The sequence below is a fragment of the Priapulus caudatus genome, unplaced genomic scaffold, assembly GCF_000485595.1.
Source record: "Priapulus caudatus unplaced genomic scaffold, Priapulus_caudatus-5.0.1 Scaffold45, whole genome shotgun sequence".
Taxonomy (NCBI): domain Eukaryota; kingdom Metazoa; phylum Priapulida; class Priapulimorpha; order Priapulimorphida; family Priapulidae; genus Priapulus; species Priapulus caudatus.
In genome coordinates this window covers 549,771-569,215 of record NW_014577106.1, presented here as the reverse complement: position 1 = coordinate 569,215, position 19,445 = coordinate 549,771, and the positions used below count along the sequence as shown (strand labels likewise).

Genomic DNA, 19,445 nt, shown 5'->3' with positions numbered 1-19,445 from the left:
AGTTTGGGTTACGGTTAGACCCCCCCCCCCCCGGTACAAATCTTGTACACGCCCCTGCCAGGGTACGTTCCGGCAGTACCCTGGGGGACATAGACCCTATATATAAGCCTTACGCGTATAAAATGTAACCCAGCTAGTCGCGCGGCAAGGATATAGAGCGTACCAACCCCGGACCAGAACACAAATAGATCAATTATTTAATTCAGCAGACGTTATATGTATATTTGTATTATACAAATACATCTAATCAAACACAAAAATGCCAAGTTCCTGCATATAAATATTCAACACTTGGTTAAGAACATGAGAAATTAAAGGACATCCTAAAATGTTATAATAATATTACTATAATTATATAATTACTTATTATATACTGGTACTTATAATATTAATTACCATTATTACACTATAATATCAGTGCTAGGTTACAGCTAGGGCCTGTGATTGAGCGAGAGCAGCATGTGACCACGCAGAGGTCTAAGAGGGAAGCCTCCTCTGTATAAGGAGAAAAGACAAAAGGGCAGAGGGTGGGGTAGAAGAGAACGAGAAGAATTAAGCGAGCGAAAGAGAGCGGAGAAGGGAGAGTACGCTCTCGGCGACCACTGCAAGTTGAGTTTTTGTATGACGTAACGTATCTAATATATATTTGAGTTCGTATGTATGTATCTATCTATGTATCGTGATGTATCTTCCCTATAGGCGGCCAACCGCCAAGCGATCTGGATGCAATTTTCACAGGGCCATCTCTTATACCCGGGGAGTGTTCGTAGCTGAAAAAAACCTGCAAACCGTCAAACCCCGAAAAATCGTGAAAAACCCTCAATTCGTCAATCTCACACATGTCAGCACTCACTGTACAGTGCTGCCACAGAAGAAAAATCGATTCCCTCATCTCATCGGCTGCTGGTATACTTGGAAACCGAAACCGGTACTAAAACAGAGCACAACCAGGATATATTTATGTGTCAGTTTGCGCGCAATGGCGGTGGCGTGTGTTTACAGTTGAACGCTTCAAGTGCCTGTGGTTACGACTGCATTGCTTTTATCAAGAGGCTTTGAAATGAGAAGTGCAACCCATTCGTACATGCTGTTACAATAACTTTTTCTTATTTACACCATATTACTATTATGTTCCAGGGTTCTACGTGGATTGTGCTGTCATATAAATGGCATACGTAACCGTTTTTTACCATGGCTATTATATGATTACACTGATTCTAAAAATATTTATAGAGATTCACTATAGTTTAGTATGAGTATTATATAGTTGAGAGGTTACATTGCTCAAAACATCAACGCATAAAGACGCCGCTACCAAGTGAGTAAACATTCTTTTGAATTACAAATTTCCCCACTCGCTGGCCTGTCTGTATACTATATATCGACTTTTTTTTATTCATGCTACGATTTCACAATCCATTGTACCATTCGAAAGCTATGCCTTTCTGATTCAGTAAGAAAAATTCTTCATTCAATGTGCATGGTTGCGCGCCAAGCATTCACTAGACAATATCCAATGGACACAGACCCCACTCGCTGGCCTGTCTCTATCTATACTATATAACCCAATTTCGTTTATTCATCCTACGAACTGACAATGGATAGCTGACGTGGTGAGCTCAACAGTTCGAGACGCCAGCAATCTCACATATTTCCACCACACAATAACACGCAAACCATTGTGTATCAAGAGGTTTCAAATGAAAACTCCAACCCATTCGTACATGCTGTTATAATAACTTTTCTCATTTGCACCATATTAGGCCTACTATTATGTTCCAGGGGTTCTTAAGTTGGGTTCATGCTTTTTTTTTTTTTTTTTTTTGTTTTTTTTTTTTTTTTTTTTTTTTTTTTTTTTTTTGTCATATAAATGTCATTACGCTAACAGTTTTTTCCCCATGCCTTATTATCTTAGTACAGCACTGATTTCTAAATATGATATTGTGTGCAATGTTATATATTGTCGATTTTTACCCATGTCCTATTGTGACCAATTATTAGTAGTATTGAATTAGTAGCACGATTTCTACCCAGCCGGCAGCGGGTACCCGCAGCTAGTCTAATATATATTTGAGTTCGTATGATTATCTGTCATGTATCTTCCCTATAGGCGGCCCAAACGGCCAAGCGATGCTGCGATGCGGCAATTTTTCACAGGCCATCTCTTATACCGCGGGCGTGTTCGTAGCTGAAAAAACCTGTCTAACGTCAACTCCGCCGAAAAATCCGTGAAAAAAAACCCCTCAATTCGGCAATCTTCACACAATGTAAGCACAAGCCATATGCCTATTGATTTCTTGCCCTCACCTCATGATCTCATCAGCTGCTGGTATTGTGAAACGAAACCGAATCGAAACTAAAACAGAGCATAACACGGCAGTCAGACGGTACTACTCACTCTCAGTTTTCACAGTTTGCCGTTCACATGCTACGATGCTGCAGAATGCATTCGCTACCACATTCCAAAGCGCTATGCATTTTCTGATTCAATACAAAAATTTCTTAAATTTCAATGTCACATGGTTTGACGCCAAGCAATTCACTACACAATATCCAGTGACACAGAACGCCCTCGGCTGGCCCTGTTCTCTATCTTACTATGATATGCCAATTTCTTTTATTTCGGCGTACGATCTCACAAATGGATAGCTGTAGCGGGGGCGGAGCTTAACAGTTCGATACGCCACGAATCTCTACATATTTGCACCAGAGAATAACACGAAAACATTGTTTATCAAGTCTTTGAAACGAAAAGTCCAACCCATTCGTACATGCTGTTATATAACAATAGCTTTTTGTCATTTACTCCATATTACTGCTGAGAGGTCTGCTGCCCCCCCCCCACCCCCGGGATACTGCGGCGAACGTACCCTGGTACGGGGGGGTATACCGAAACGTACCCTGTTACTATCTTATATGCCGACCGGTACCTCGCCTACTCCACTAACGAGTCTAGGAGTCGCTACGCCTATCCCTAACCCCAAACCCAAACCCTAACCCTAACCATATCAAATAGCCACCAGGGTACGTTCCGGTATACCTGGGGGACATAGACCTATGAGCCATATTACTATTAATATTATGTCTCAGGTGTTCTAAGTTGGGTTGTGCTGTCATATAAATGTCATACGTAACAGTTTTTCCCCATGCTTATTAATATTATCTTATTAGACCGATTTCTAAATATTGATATTGGGTGCAATGTCATTGTCGATGTTTACCCAATGTTCCTACTGTGTCCCATTATTAGTATAGTAGTATGAATTAGTAGCACGATTTTACCCAGCGCAGCGGGTACCCGCAGCTAGTATAGAATAAACCTGCCTATATTATAAACTACGTACGCCCCCGACCATCCTTGCCTGTCGAAAAACCCCTCTACAATATGATAAGTCATCAACAACCATAATTAACCATTTCACAATCCAAAGAACATAATATACTTCATATTAGTCATTCTCCCGTAATTATTCAGATCGTGATTTTATAACGGCACAGCCAACGTGAATGGATTATGACGAGATACGTATATAAAATCACAACAAAGCATTTCGTATCAGACCTATGAAAAATGGATTGTGGAGAGATCTACAGATTAATATCATATTATCAACAAACAAGTGCACGGCGTTATATTATTTATATACAATATACAATATTGATTAGGTAGGCTCTATACATGCTCCAATGCGTCATAGCGAACATGGGCGCCAATAAATTTGGAACACAATAAAAAGACACTCCATGGTGTAATTAAGAGATTATACGTATACACGCGCGCACACACACACACACACACACACACACGCACGCACGCACGCACACACTACACACGCATGCACGCACGCGCGCGCGATACGCAAAAATACATAATAGTGCGTAAAGATGCACAAAAATAAAAGAATAGGCCTACGCAAGATTGAGAGTAATTAATTGCTACGATTTTAAAATGCTTATTGCCAACAAGTCTAATTTCTAATAAGCACCGTGAACCTAGCTTGTCGTTAATTATTGTCGTTAACCTCGTAGTAGATTTAGAAATACTAGTATAGTTCGGTCAGGAGTCCGAATTTGCGACGAGGGCATCGTTCTGTGAAAAAAGGGTAAACATAATAAGGCGCGTTCACACTGGCGCGAATTAGCGGGATCCAAATCCCGGTTTTTGCATCGCGATCGAAATACCGAATTGACAGTATATCGCTTTGTTTTAAGTGTAAACTGGGCAGCTGTGTGCCTAACACCGTAAGCCACGGCAAGACGTTGTTAGGCACGTAACAAGTGTGACGTGCCGTATCTTTTGTATAATTATAGTAGTCTGATTCGCGGCTCCAGAAATGCCGTATTTGCGAGTTGCGAGCTGCTTAATTAAAGAGAGTTGCTTTAGTAACAATCAAGCGAACAATGCGAAATAAACAATGCAATGCGCACCAACTGCCGATAAAATACGTCGAAATACGGTATTTAGCGTTCACACGAGGCAATGTGCAGCCGGCTGAAAGGTGCGATAGGATATGTTTACTAGGCACTTCTAATTTTAATATATATTTTAAATTTAATTAGGGTCAGGGTTAGGGTTAGGGTTAGGGTTAGGGTTAGGGTTAGGGTTAGGGTTAGGGTTAGGGCACTTTTTAGGGTTTTCGCATCATTCTTTAATATATCGTAAAATATATGTTAAAATTAGAGGTGCCTAGTAAACATATCCTATCGCACCTTTCAGCCGGCAAGACAAGTGTGGCGCGACGCATCTTTTGTGTATTAGATTTATATACAGTAATTTAATTACGTCAATGTGAATCGGTTGTAACAGAAACGCGGGTGCGGTGTGTTGTGACCGTTCCGGGGGGGGGGTCGACTGTCTCTCGCGAGTGCACGTGGCTGCGGGTGTATGCTCGTCTTTGGCTACCTGGCTGCACCATCTTATATTAATGTTTACACGTTTCTGGGGCACGATCTTAAACTTAAAAATAATTTGATATGTCCATCGACGTTCTTATGTTACATTCTGTTTTCGTTGGACACCCACAACTCCACTTGCTACAGCTGCTTGTGCTCATGCAGAGATATAAATTCCAGCTACGGCTCTGGTTGTGCTGACAGCGTCAGGAGAACTGAGCCGTGTATAATAACAAGAGGTAATAATACCTTATAATAATACCGTATTATTAGCTCTTGATAATAACCATGTATATATATGTTATCTAACAATAATTTATTATGTTATTATATAATTATACAGATCCGTGATCAGAAGTCGCGACGGCAGTGCCCTCTGCTGCGCCAACCGTTGGCGTACTAGCCGACACATAGCTGCGACATCACGGCTCTCGCTCAAGATGTACCTCGTGTAAACTAGCAATCATAACTTGCCAACTATGCTGAAAGTGTCTGATAAAGCATTGCAGCCGGAAACTAGCAAAACTACTTTCATCCTTATTGTAAGCATATTTATTTGCTCAAAAACCTGAAAATATTTCCATAACTTTAATGTGGCTCACTAGTATAAACTACTAGATAAACCACTTCACAGGATGCAAAGTATATGCAAATGAGCCATGTATACCTTCTAGAGAAATCTAAAGCACGTGCAAGACATCTTACACAAAAATAAACATGTGCACGCACGCACGCACGTACTCGCGCGCACGCGTTCGTAAATTTCACGTTGTCACGTGTAAATTTCAAGTGAGTACACCTTGATTCACAGAAGTATTAGCTTCCGAAAAAAAACCGTTTTACCGCAAAATTCCGTGACATGAATTATTTATTCCCATTGAATATCATTATGTGATTAGATACGAGTTCCTATAGAAAATATTTCAGCTAAAAGAAGTAGGTTATCACCAATCCTCTCACACCCCAGTACAAGCATAGGCATTATAATATAGTGATTATTATATGAGATAACGCAGTAAAGGGAGCTCAAAATAAGAATTAGTACCACTGTACCTAGAGTACTTTGGACGCGATTGCAAGAACACGCATATTTCATATACACTGCAGGTCTGCGTGTTTCTTGTGAAGGCAAGATGCTTTCTAACTGGCTGCTGACCATCCTGACTTGTTGACAACTGGTTACATTTTCATGTATATTACATTTATTTCATTTCGAGAGGTTAGGTTTTTGAAGACAAGACCCATGCATTCCTTTGGAAAACTCTCACTGGCAAGTGTACGTTTAGTATCACGAGTTTAGAAGCCGTCATTTATAAATTATCAGGAGTTAATAAAAAATCAGTTTGTTTTTATTCACTCATGTAATTATGTATAGACCTGTGAGCTTCCCTAACTAGAATTACCAGTAGACTATCTGTATTAGATATTCACACGGCCGCATGGCTTGAGAGCTCAAGGCAATCGTCTCGGAAGTGGTAACAAGCGAGAAAATACTTACATTTACTGTTAGTCTGTCCAACAAACTATCGAGCAACCTCTCAATCTACATTTTACGTATATCTACGGAGCTCGCAAACGTTAAAATGAATAAAATCTGAATACGAATCTACATACTGATCACTAGCTCGTATTATCTTACCGCAATGTTACATACAAACCCTTACTACAAACAACATTGACACGTTAAATGTCAACAAGACCTTGCATTAATACGAGAAAATGCAAGAACCATTGCGCATCCTTACACGTAAAATGTAACCACTGTCACTACGCTCTTCATTTAGAAATTTGTGATGAGGCAGCAGCACTAGGCGTTAGAGACATCAATTGCTCTAGAACTTGTACTGCGGTCTGCGTTCTATCGATCGAACTCTGCTCGTCCGCCGAAATTTCGGCGCTCTCGAAAATGCACTCTGCGGACTGATCTACGTAGGTGACTATCGTCTCGTGGCTACCGGCCGTAGGTACCTGTGCTTCGAGACACGCCAGCTGGTCCTCCCCGATAAGCGACAAGCGCCCGTCAACCACCTGCTGCAGCAGCTGCTCCTGATTTTCCGACGACCCATCGAAGACGATTATCATGGGTTCGTCGAGCGGAGCCGGCTCCTCCTTGACGGTGATGATGTGCTGAGCATCAAACACGTCCTGCATCCCGTTGCCATGAGTCTCCTCCTCCTCCTCCTGCTGCTGCTGCTCGGCGACCACGTAGCGTCCGTCTTCCTCCAGCGCGCCGTCGGCGACGATCAGTTGGATGCTGCCGTCGGCGTCGTACTGGCAGTGCAGCACCTGACCGGGCATCAGCCCCGCGCCGCTCGTCAGCTTGTTCAGCAGCTGCAGCTCGCCGCACAACAGCTCCCCTTCCTCCCGGCCCTCGACCGAGCCGGCTTCCTCCTGCAGCTCCTCGCACTCCTCCTCTTCGTCGCGCGGGGGTCTCCGGCGCAGCGGCGGGGAGACCGTCGCCGCGCCGCGCTTGTAGATCCTCTTCTCCTCGATCGACTCGACGGGCACAACCTCCGGGTCGCGCTCGGCGCCCGGGTGCACTTCCTTGTAGTGCTTCGTGATGCTCACCTTCGTCGTGACGACGTAGGCGCACAGCCGGCAGCGGAAGACGCGCAGCTTGTGCGTCTCCAGATGCTGCTTGAGCCGCTCCTCGGTGGCGCCCGTGTAGGCGCAGTGCGCGCACGCGTACGCGGCGCCCGTCTCGTGCACGCTCACGTGCGCGGCGAGGCAGCGCTGGCTCTTGTACTTGACGCCGCACAGGTGGCAGAGGTGCGTCGTATTCGCGTGCTTGACGCGCACGTGTTCGCTGAGGTGCGACTTGCTGCGGCACGAGAAGTGGCAATTCGCCTTCGTGCACTTGATCGGCTTCACGCCCTTGTGCCAGAACTCGTGACGCTTCAGGTCGTTCGTTCGCGTGAACACCTTGCCGCACGTCTCGCACACGTGGTGCCGGCCGACGACGCGGCTCGTAAACCTCCTGTCGTTGTCCACGTGCTCCTCCTCGAAGTGGCTCTTCAGCAACTCGTGGTCTGCAAACTGCTGCTTGCATATGTGGCAGCACATGGCGTTGACGTGCGTGGCCTTGCAGTGACGCCACAGCGCCACGCGGCCCTTCGCCTCGTGGTCACACTTTACGCAGGAGAACGACTTCTTGACGTGTGCCGACTCGACGTGTAATTTCAAGCTCATCTTGCTCGGGGTTACGAATTTACACTCGGGAAAATGGCACTTCAAGGAAGACTTCTCGTGACGTTGCACGTGAATGTGGAAATGCGGCTCATCGCAGAACAGAATACCGCAAAATTCACATTCCAGAGGCCCGTACAAGTCTCTGATCAGCAGCAGCAGCCCAGCATTAAGCTTTCTATATTGCGAGAGCCAGTCGTTACTGCACGCCTTGTATCCGACATTGGTCGCGACATCGTCATCATCCACATTTTCATTTTCAGCATTCATAGCAGCCTTTAGCTCTGTAACAGATCCCGAACCATGGACGTTCCCAACGTCTGCCTGTCCATTGTCTAGCGACTGTAATGCCGTTGACAATCTGGGAGGGGTTGATGACGCTTTTTCACAAGCTTGTTCTATTAGAATAGTACCAGGACTGGGTGGCACATTAGGACTAGTGGCACCATGCTTAAGAAAATCATCAAGCCAATTGGATTCTATGTCGAGCTGATTAATAATGTCAGTTACGGCCGTGGTTTTCATATCTTCATTGACGATGTACCTGTCCGGAAGGTAGAAACTGCAGTTAATGCTCTCGCGAAACAAGGATTCCACCCGCTCTTTGTCACGGGAATGTTGTGTCAAATGTTCCATGAGCGCGAGTGTGCTCACGCACTTGCCGTCGCACTCGGCGCAAGCGTATACGAGGCTGTGCATCCTACAGTGCTTGCGCAGTGACGCGGCGTCTGTTGAGACGTTGTCACAAAGTTTGCACGCGAAGCGGTACCTCATGTTCGCGTCGTGTTGCACGAGATGCTTGTCGAGCTCACTCGCCTTCTTGAAGTAGCGGCTGCAGAACTGGCACTGGTGCAGCACGAAGGGACTACTGCGCTCGTTCTTGCGCAGCGATGCTATGTACTGCCGGCCGGCTGCGCCTGGGTGCTTGATTTTGACGTGATTGCGCAGTGTGGGCAGCGATCTCATTACACGCCCGCAGAGCCGACAGTCGAGCCCGTCGGCGACGTGCATCGACGTGAGGTGATTGCGCAGGATGTCCTTGCGCGCGAATTCTGCTGGGCAGGCGCTGCATTTGAACATGTTGCCTGTGTGGTAGCGCATGTGCACCGTCAGGTTCGACTTCAGCTTGAACTGATCGCCGCAACGCGGGCAGACGAACGGAGAGAGGTCAGCGTGGTGCACGCAGTGCTCGCGTGCCTTCTTACGACAGCTGAGAAACTTGCTGCAGACGCTGCAGCGGTAGAGCACGAGGTCCCGCGGGCGGCTGCGCCGCGTTGCCGCTGTTTCGCCGGTCTGCTCCACTAGTTCTCTCACGAACAGGCCGTCGACCACCGACAGATCAACGCTGTTGCAGTAGTCCTGAAACTCGTCCTCTTCCTCCTGGGTGTCGAAGACTGGTATGACCTCGATGCAGTCGGAGTCGACCGAGAAATTTGGGCTTTCGCTTCCTGAGCTGTCGGCGTTAGTATCGTGTTCATTCGTCGATTGATTAACATGATTTATTTCAGGCGGTGCCTGCAATGCACCATCCGTGCTGTTACCAGCATCAGGTGTTTCATGTGATCCCTGCAATGTGCCATCCTTGCTGTTACCAGCATCAGGTGTTTCATGTGATCCCTGCAATGTGCCATCCTTGCTGTTACCAGCATCAGGTGTTTCATGTGATCCCTGCAATGTGCCATCCTTGCTGTTACCAGCATCAGGTGTTTCATGTGGTCTCTGTAATGTGCCATCCGTGCTGTTACCAGCATCATGTGTTTCATGTGGTGCCTGCAGCGTGCCTTTGCTGCCAACCTGATCGCCTGAAATGCAGAAAATTAATTATTTTGATGATGCTATGATTCTAGCCCAACCAGGACCTACGACTGTTTTACGTTGTGGTAGCCTGATACCCTTCGATACGAAAACAAACTCTGAGGTTTGTAAATTAAACAATTATATTAACACATTTGACCCAACTAGTTATATGTTGCAAGTGTATTAACATGGACAGTGCACTTCTTAACTATTATTTACCTCAGCATATACACGTCATAGCCAGACAATTAGGAAAGCAGTTATTTTTGAAAGTTGGCAAACTACATACAGTACTTGCATTAGGCCTAACATAAAAAATTGTTTGTTTCCTATTACATGATTTTTCAAACTAGGGTAGGCAGGCAGGTAAAAAATTTTATTTTGCTGAAAAATTTTAGGACTCATTTTGTCTTACTTCAGTGCAATTGCCGCATGTTGTAGTGTAGGCTGGTACCCGTTCGCTACCTTTACTCCGGCAAGTATCCTTCGCTACACTGACGCGTGTTGTGTGGTTGTGTCGTTGACGTTAGGTACGCTGTGAACTGTCCCCGTACCATTAGTTAGTGTCATTTGTCTTGAATGTTTTACACTATTATTCGAGTTTAATCCTATGTAGATTTTTTAGATACAAATATAAAAGTTATTTAGAAATATGTATGCATTGTTTTTTTTTTGTTGCCGATTTGTACTGTTTAAATTCAGATTATATTTTCTGCGTGGGTTCGAGATTACCTTCCACAAATTTTCATAACAATTCTCAATCACTTGAATATCTGACAGTGAAAAACTGCTGAGGAATTCAAGTGTACTCAACACTGAAATGTTCTCAAAGTTCTGAATAATTGCTGAAAACATTTCCTGAAACATGTCGAATCAACAATAAACCATACTATAGACCCCCATTCCACAGTCGACAGTAAATATCTAGTAAAGTCTATGTTCATTCTGGTTCTAGCAATAAAATGTCAGTCAGCAGTTACCATTCAATATTATTAATACAAACGTATAACTGAACAATGAAAAATACATTTTGCACAAAGACAGTTTATGATGTCACTTTCATCCACCATTAACCCCGAAGTAGCCAAACATTATCGCACCGATATAAAAAGTCATTCCCGGAACTGTTCGTTCTGACATTCCACTTTATATGTACTGTCATTACATTGGTGATAGTTCGTTCAATGTCTTGTCAACTTTATTTTATTCTTTTCCGAAGCGGCATACACTATGCCTTTCGCCTTCTTTACAGCAAGCCGCACAAAGAGTAGTACAGTTAAATGCGTCGAGACGCCATCCAGGCTTGTCTTCGTAAGCATGTAATAACTCGATTCTTGAGCCACCTCCCTCTTCCTCAAACACCTCATTTAGCCGTTAGAGTAGGACTGTGCCATCTCCTCTCTCGTGGATGTGATCCGCATATCAAAGTAAGCCATGCATGTGCGCGGAAGCATGTTTGTTCTGCTCGCATCGAAGTGAACGGGTTGTCTATATCACCGTACAGTAATTAAGTTGCAGTATTTGTCACGTGGTTTAAACCAATCAAGGAATCGCGGAGAAGAGCGATAAGCTGGGGAAGGAGTAGCGGTAAAAGAGAAGGTGGAGGAGGATAAGCTGTGGAGAGGAGAGAGAAGCTGTGAGTGGTGAGAAGGAGATTGTGGAGAAGGTGACAGGAGTGCCCTTCTCCACCACCTCCACACCCCTTCTCCACCACCCTACTCCTCCCACCAGCTTCTCCCTTCTCCCTTCTTCATCCCCACCAGCTTCCCCTCCTCCTTCTGCCACCACTTCTCCCCTCCTCCTCCTCCACCACCCTTCCCTTCTCCCCTTTCTCCTCCACCAGTTTCTCCCCTCTCTTCTCCACTAGTTCTTCCTCCCTCCCTCCACCACATTCTCTCTTCTCCCCTCCTCCATCCACCAGCGGCTCCCCTCTCTTTCTCCACCAGCTTCCCCTCCTCTTCTCCACCACCTTCTCCTCTCCCCTTCCTCCTCTCCACCGCTTCTCCTCTCCTCTTCTCACCACCTTCTCCCTTCTCCCTTCCTCCTTCCCACCAGCCTTCCCTCACCTCTCCATCACCTTCTCCTCTCTCTTCCCTCCACCATCTTCTTCACAGGGACAGTGACGTCACAACACGAGTTACCATGCTGAATGTATAACACAAAACCACCGTGATAAATATGAAATTATCTCCTTGTACGGCCTGAAATTAGACAAACCCAGTGAACGGCTACTAATTTAACACTGCCCACAAAAGTCAACGCCACGGCGTATAATTCAAGTATGACTTAGGCTGCAAGACAGTTCCTGAGCTCGCCGCGCGCGCACCGGCCGACGTCGCCGGCAGTTCGTTCAAACGCGAGTGACGCCGAACATTCGCTCATCACGCCTGTTGTTAAGGCCCGCTCTCTCTCTGTTTTCAAGGCCCACTGTTCTAACGCGCCAACACGCCAACACGCCGCCGCCAACACGCCTGCATAGCACTGATCTCTACTAACTATACGTAGAGTAGTTATTAGTAACGTAACTAGTTTACGTAGTACTAGTTAGTATAGTAGAGATCAATGCTGCATAGCATGTGCGCACTGTAGGTAACGTGCGTGACCTTTTAATACGCAAAAACTGTAGCAAGCGGCTATCAGGCAAGCTGGCAGGCAGACATCGCGCGATGTTCGTACATTTCCTACTTTTATAGAGGTGAGTTAATTGGCTGTATGCCGCAATGTGCAGTGTTATGCTTCGTAATAAATTCATCTTAAATTTATATTAAAGGTCCAATCGATGCATTTGTTGATTTTCATTTTTAAAAGTGTTCAAAAATGTTTAGGGTCGGCAACTATTTGGTAGGGTCGGTCGGGTAACCGGAAACAAACAATTTTTTTTGTTACGCCTTACTGCATCTGCACGTGAAATACAAGAGACTGCATATAGAGCACAAAAATAGAAATGGCTGCTTTGTTCGAATTTCTCTCTTATCAAATGCCAAAAATACTTGCTGACACGTAAATACATGGTTAGAAATAGCCTGTTTATAGCTAGCAATAGCACAAACCTACGGAAAAGAGGTAAGAGGTATCATAACTTACATAGATTTTGTTACAGCACATTGTGAGAAGCGAGAACGTTACTTGTAGTGTCTATAATCTGTACAATTTAATAATGACTCTCTAATTTATCTAATCTTTTATTAAAACAAAATATTTAATTACAGATATATTGTAGACATACATTATAGATATATTATCATTGCCACAAATGACAACAGACATGCAAACTGGTTAACAAGACTTTACCCTATATTCAAAATCGTTTCCATTGTTAGGTTTCTTATGTAATAAAAGCAGGCGTGAATAAAGAGACAAGTTATTGTTTTTATTCACGCCTGGCAAGTGTTGTTTGCACCACATTTGCTTCTACTACACTAATAATTTGTAGATTTTTGCATCTCTCATTTGATCAGCTTGGTTTCACTCATCTATGAGTTTTACTTGCATCCACCCAATCTCAACATTACCTACCTCCTGCTCCAGTATCTACAGTAGATGATTTTCCCATCTTGCTGCTCAGTGTACTGCCTGTAGCATCCTTAACAGCTCTCATACTGCAATGCTCTTCCATTTCCTGTAAAGTCTTCAAAGTGACCTTACATTGCTGACACTGAAAGGTTCCATCAGCCAAGCACAAAGCTGTCTTGCTGCCATGACATATGGTGACGTTTGGTATAAACTTCGGCCTCCTACCTGAAAATACGCTAAGAATTATTGCATGTAAATGCTATCTGTTGCAGCTGAGAATTGACAATGTTGCTGTTCACGAACGACTTTTCAATATACATGTATATACATTTTATCTAAAATGAATTAATAAATATAATTTCAAAGAAATTTTCTCAAGGAGTAAGCACATGAGTTCAAATACTGTCACAATTAGTTATGCATTATGCATACAAAGCTAGAGTTAGACACCCCTTAATATCAAATATGAACACTGTACACGAAACCATATAATGTTTATATTACTAGTGACTATGGTTAGCTAAAATATGGGCCAGCTATTATTGCAGACTAGAGGCAATTTTGTTGTTATCACCATTAATTACACCTTACAACTGAAGCCCTCTCAACATGCCAAAGGTAGAGCTTTAAATCACCTACACCACATAGTGCTCATGTACATTTTTGCAAAGTACGTGATACTTTTACCAAAGCAATAAATACAACAGTTTACAGGTGAAATACAAGTTTCTAATAACGTACTTACCTCGTCGTGGCTTATCTGTATCTCGAATAAACGTAACTATTTGCCCCTTCTTGCCTGTGATGTTTCTATTGCTATCCCTTTTCACCATATCACCAGGTATCGATTCTGCACAAGAAAACAATGACACTAGATTAAAGTACGGACGCGTGCATCATATACATATATATACGTACGGACTTATTTAGGTTACTTTTATTTGTTTAATATTAATGTCATAATAATATAATGTCATATGGTATGCATGCTTGACACGAACCACTTCACTAATAATCAAAGCATGCAAAACTGCTAATCATAACACCAAGAATCAGTTACACAGTACAAAGCAAAGATCCTTGCACCACACGCTGTCCAATGAACTGCTATAGTGACCAAGCAGCAAAAATGCATAGCTGAAAAAACGTTACTACAGATAAAAAGCAAAATGTAAAATCGAGACTGGCTAGATATCAGATTTGAACCGTAGTTTTACCCAGTTCCTGGACAGTAGCCTCTTCTATCTTAACAGGTCTACGCTGATGACGTCGCAGAATAATGTAGGTGTCAAAGATCTCCTTACACTTATCACACTGGTATGTGTAAATGCCAGCTTTCATATACACCGTAATCTGTAAGAAACGAACGTCTTCATATGTGCTAAAAACTCATCAACAAATATTAGTCAGATGCACTCATGCAGTTGTTCGATCATTTTCCTCAAGATGTATACAATTAACGTCTGCATTTGATGATGTAGATTGGTTAAAAAAATCTCTAGTTACAGTATTAATCAATATCCCCAAACATCTGGCAGTTTGTTCTTTTACATAATAACCTCTACAGAGTTCTCCCCAGGCCTTTAACGAGTGTTGCCTTCAAACTTAAAGCTAATTCACAACATCCTATAAATCCTCGGACGTGCCTTGCTTGCCAAAGTAACAAGAGTTAATTTCCAGCTCTGTTTATTTTTAACAATACCAACACTGCCATGCTGTTTTTTCACAGCCTGACGTAAACGTCTTACAAACTATCAAATTTACCGTCATATTGGGGCCACTTACAACACACGTGGTTGTCTTCAATAAACGATTGGGGCTGAGTTGCCCGATTGCCTCGCATGTGATCTGAAATACCTAGGGAGAACCATGCTCTGAATACCTCATGACATGTAATAATGTGTAATACCTGGCTGCGAAAACACGGCGATTTGGGCTGACCATTTTCAGTTTTCTCAACACAAGAATTTGTCTGAGTACTTGCATTACTGATACCTTGGCCTGAAATCACACATTAGCATCCATAAGTTGAGGCAGCTTTTACAAACATATACTATAACGTAATGTAGAGCCACAATAACCAACATTTCTCGACAAAACTGACAAATTCAAATCAGACAGAAGAATAAAGTCAAATTTTGCTTGTGCACTCGCTATGAACTGAACAAATGGATAAAGCACGGACTAACATGTAAATGGTGCAAAGCGCGTGGAGAGCCACAGACTATTATAGAGCTAGTTACAGTCGGTTGCAAAATACACGGACTGCCTCGGACTAAGCACGGACTGCTAACAGACTGCCTATTAACAATTTTCTAATCTCGAGAGTCTGTGGTTATTATGTGATTATTATGTTCATAGTGTGTGGATTTCCCCACTAGCATGGCAGCCGCACGCCAGCAGCTTGTTGCCTGGCTCCACACTGCTAGACAATTTGTTCCAGACGCCGTGTGCCTGCGCCCAGCCTTGACTTCTGGGACATGATTCGACAGGTCCATTGCGGCAGCAGATGATGGTAAATAGCTATCTAGAGTATCAGCACCTGTTAACATTTGGCTGCTTTAAAAGCTCCCGTTGCTGGCATTTGGCTGGGACGCTGGAGCCGGGGAAATCCATGTACTAGGAATGTAATAACTACAGACTTTCGAGATTAGATAATTGTTAATAGACAGTACATTAGCGGTCGGTGCTTAGTCCGAGGCAGTGCGTGTATTTTGCAACAGACTGTAATTAGCTCCATAATAGTTCGGGGCTAACGTGCTTAGTCCATATTTTATCTGTTTATTTCAGTTCATAGCGACTTACGTGTTGAATCAGTAGGTGACACAGCTTTCTTAGCTGTAATTTGCCGTGTTGTAATTCGGCTGAGCCCATGATGGGTCTTCATGGCGGTAGCAACTAGTTTCTCATGTACCACTCCGTCATCGCTAACGTGAATAGGTTGTGAGCGGACATCCACCTGATCTCGTGTTAAATCACTCTCTGGTTTTAGAACGTGTACACCCGTTCTTGTGGAACAAGCGGTGGCTACATTCCTTGCACCCGACTTCTCGTGCACGTCTGGCTCGAACGATGCTTTCTTGGCTTTACGGTGCTGCCTCGCAATGAGACGGGTGCTCTTGCGTGTATGTAGTGTGTGGACACACTGTGGGTTTGAGGGAACAGTTCTTGTTTCGCTTTTTGCAGAAACAGTGAAATTGGGCTGGTTGCCTATTTTATGATCCTCGAAACGTTCACGCTTTACTTTCACACTGACTGATGTGTTTCGATCGGATGTTTTAGTCAGCAGATCAGATGTATGCTTTCTAACTTTTCTAGTAGAGCACTCCATTTCATCTGCAGTTGAATCTACATGTGTTTTAGATGGTTTTGAAGTGGTCAGACACTGTGCTGTTTTCCTCTTTCTTGTATTATGCATGCTAGGTGATTCTACAACCAGCTGCTTGGAAACACCTAGTTTATTTCCACTTCCTGTTAATAAAGAAGAGCACACAATATAAGAACTTGGCAAGCATACTATAGTATTTCACCACACATTTCAGACAACTGAAGAAAAAAAATTCACGCTCTAGAGACGGGATATTAGAATATAATCTCATGTAAACAAAAATAATATTGTACTTCTTAATCTAAGTCCAACACAGCAGAAACGGTCAAATATTAAAAAAACTACTCTTACAAACAGTGTCTACAATTCAATACATGTTCAATTCACTGTGCAATGTGATGAAAATTTTCAGCCAAAACCAAACCAACCAGAACTTTACGTTAATCTCACCTGCAGTATGGAGACGTTTGTGTTCAATGAACACGTTATAGTCATGAAACTGATCCTTGCACAATCCACAGATGAAGGTGTCGGCATCCAGTTTATGCTCAAGTAGTGAAGATGCTTGATTGGACTCCATCATACACACGTCACGCTTGTGAGTATCGCCGATCACTAGCTTCAAATCGATGTCAATGGTACTGATAGAAATACAAATGGTAACAAAGATGTGAAGCAATGTATTGTACAGAAAAAATAATGATACCAGATGCAGATCTCTGCTAACTGTTCAGCTTACTGGTCAGTCGATATTATGTAAGGAAGGCACATAGCAGCAAATATCCTCGTAACTTACCAATGCAACAAGTTTGTGACGCTACATAAAGCAATACATATGGTACAATCATAATTCAGAGCCTGGGGGCTATATTGTAGCGATTGTGCTAAAAATAACTAATGACCACAGACACATAGGGGATTCCAATACTAAACATTAGTGATGGGAATCGGCTGGAATTTCATAATCGATTATTGGTTTCCCTTAACCGATCGATAATCGATTATAATCGGATAATCGGTTAATAATAGCATAGATTTAATTTAATCTTACTTTGTATATACAATTATACATAGCATTCAATATTATCATGTTTTATGATCATGAATGTATTAACTCTGTGAAGGTTGCTGTATGCATGTGTATCAATGTCTGTTCCTATACAGTATTTAATCAATTTTAAAAGAAATGGTTTTAAATGTCCTTTATTAAAAACATTAAAAGTTTGTTAAACAAACATTGATCAAGACTTGTTCTTTATTTATAGAAAGTAAGTTGTTTGGTTCTAATAGTGTAGGCTGTGTAGCCAGTTAATGTCCTGCCAATGGAATATCCTCTCCAACACAATGTAACAAACAATACGGAGAGTAGAATCTCATCTATGGATAACATCTGTGGGACAGTGTCAAACCAAAACAAAGACACTGTCCAATTTGTCCATGTCTATAAGTACACTAGTAGTAGTACCGCTCTGCAATCAGACAGGACCTATGTTAACAGTGATTCATGAAGGTGTCCTCTGGACTACACACTGATGCACTTCTACTTCGCTACCAATACATGTCCATGTTGCGATTTTTTTGTTTTGGTATTTTTGATAATCGATTATTCGTTTTCATAATCGATTATCGAATTTGAGACTATAATCGATCGATTTTCGATTATAATCGATCATCGGGACATCACTACTAAACATATATAATATCAAGAGCGTATAAAGAAGGAGAGCGTACAACGGTAAAATGCTGAAACCATGCTGCAGTATTAGTCGAATTAATAAACTTTGCCCATTTTATTTTGACGATTATTTGTGGTATTATTGATCAGCTGTCCTACCTTGCTAATGTAAAACAAACCGCTTATCCCTACGATGCCTCTATGCTGAGATAATGATCGGTGAAAATCTGGTATTTTCGCCAAAAACCGACTCGAGATCAGTGTTTACTGCAACTGTCTCTCGTTCTGGCGATAGCTTCGGGAAACCTCGCGTGTTTCCGTCATTCATTGACAATGAAATTTCTTTTCATTCTACTATCTTTTCTCGCATTTCCAGTCATAGACGCAGCCATTACTCCACAAAAACGTCTTGTTATTTATCGCCATGGTGATGACCCGCCCCTTACGCTAGATGTAGTAACGCTGTAGTAATAACGTATCGAGTCAGCGCTACACAGCGGCGACCAGAAGCAACATACAGGCCACAAAACGAGAGACATGGAACGCTTCGTAAATGGGACCAACAATCCGGAAATCCCTAACCGCGCTATTAGATCCTTTGACCAATCACGGTAGTCGCCCGTGTGACGTCACTTAGCGGCGGCGCCGGCGTGGCTCGTCTTGGAGTTGGGCAGGCAGATGCAACTCCTCCCAGAAAGCAATGCGCCGCCATTACTCATGTATATGGCCGCCATTGCTCCCATTTACGAAGCGGCTTCATGGGAAATTCGCGGCAAATTCGAGCAGGATTTCTCATATCATTCTGGGTAAAGTATGTGGTACCAGGTTGCAAGACGTATATTTCGAACAAGTGACCATTCAGCTACACACAGATGACGATATCATGGCGTTTGGTTGTGTATTTTGGCTCTAGTGTTGTGAAAAGATTTGAGCGTTCTGGAATTTCTGTGCGTAGTGCGCGCTGTGTTGCAGCGGTGTATTGGACGGTATTTAAGTGAAGTGGTTAGGTCAAATCAAATATTAAGACTATTACTGGTACTGGTCAGGGAATAA

The 19,445-nt window shown here is 43.2% G+C and overlaps 1 protein-coding gene across 1 annotated transcript in view; it reads right to left on the bottom strand.

Annotated features, from left to right (window-relative positions):
* Positions 1 to 5,427: 5,427 nt before the first annotated feature.
* The window catches only part of LOC106820764 (zinc finger protein 236-like), a 14,993-nt gene continuing 975 nt past the window's right edge, over positions 5,428 to 19,445 (bottom strand). Inside the window, exons 2-8 of the mRNA XM_014825321.1 lie at positions 17,168 to 17,358; positions 16,195 to 16,860; positions 15,299 to 15,390; positions 14,607 to 14,742; positions 14,135 to 14,239; positions 13,393 to 13,614; positions 5,428 to 9,881 (exon numbers count right to left, since the gene is read on the bottom strand). Of these exons, the coding sequence (XP_014680807.1) occupies positions 6,670 to 9,881; positions 13,393 to 13,614; positions 14,135 to 14,239; positions 14,607 to 14,742; positions 15,299 to 15,390; positions 16,195 to 16,860; positions 17,168 to 17,300 (4,566 nt within the window). The 5' untranslated portion in view covers positions 17,301 to 17,358 and the 3' untranslated portion in view covers positions 5,428 to 6,669. The remainder of the gene's footprint in view (positions 9,882 to 13,392; positions 13,615 to 14,134; positions 14,240 to 14,606; positions 14,743 to 15,298; positions 15,391 to 16,194; positions 16,861 to 17,167; positions 17,359 to 19,445) is intronic.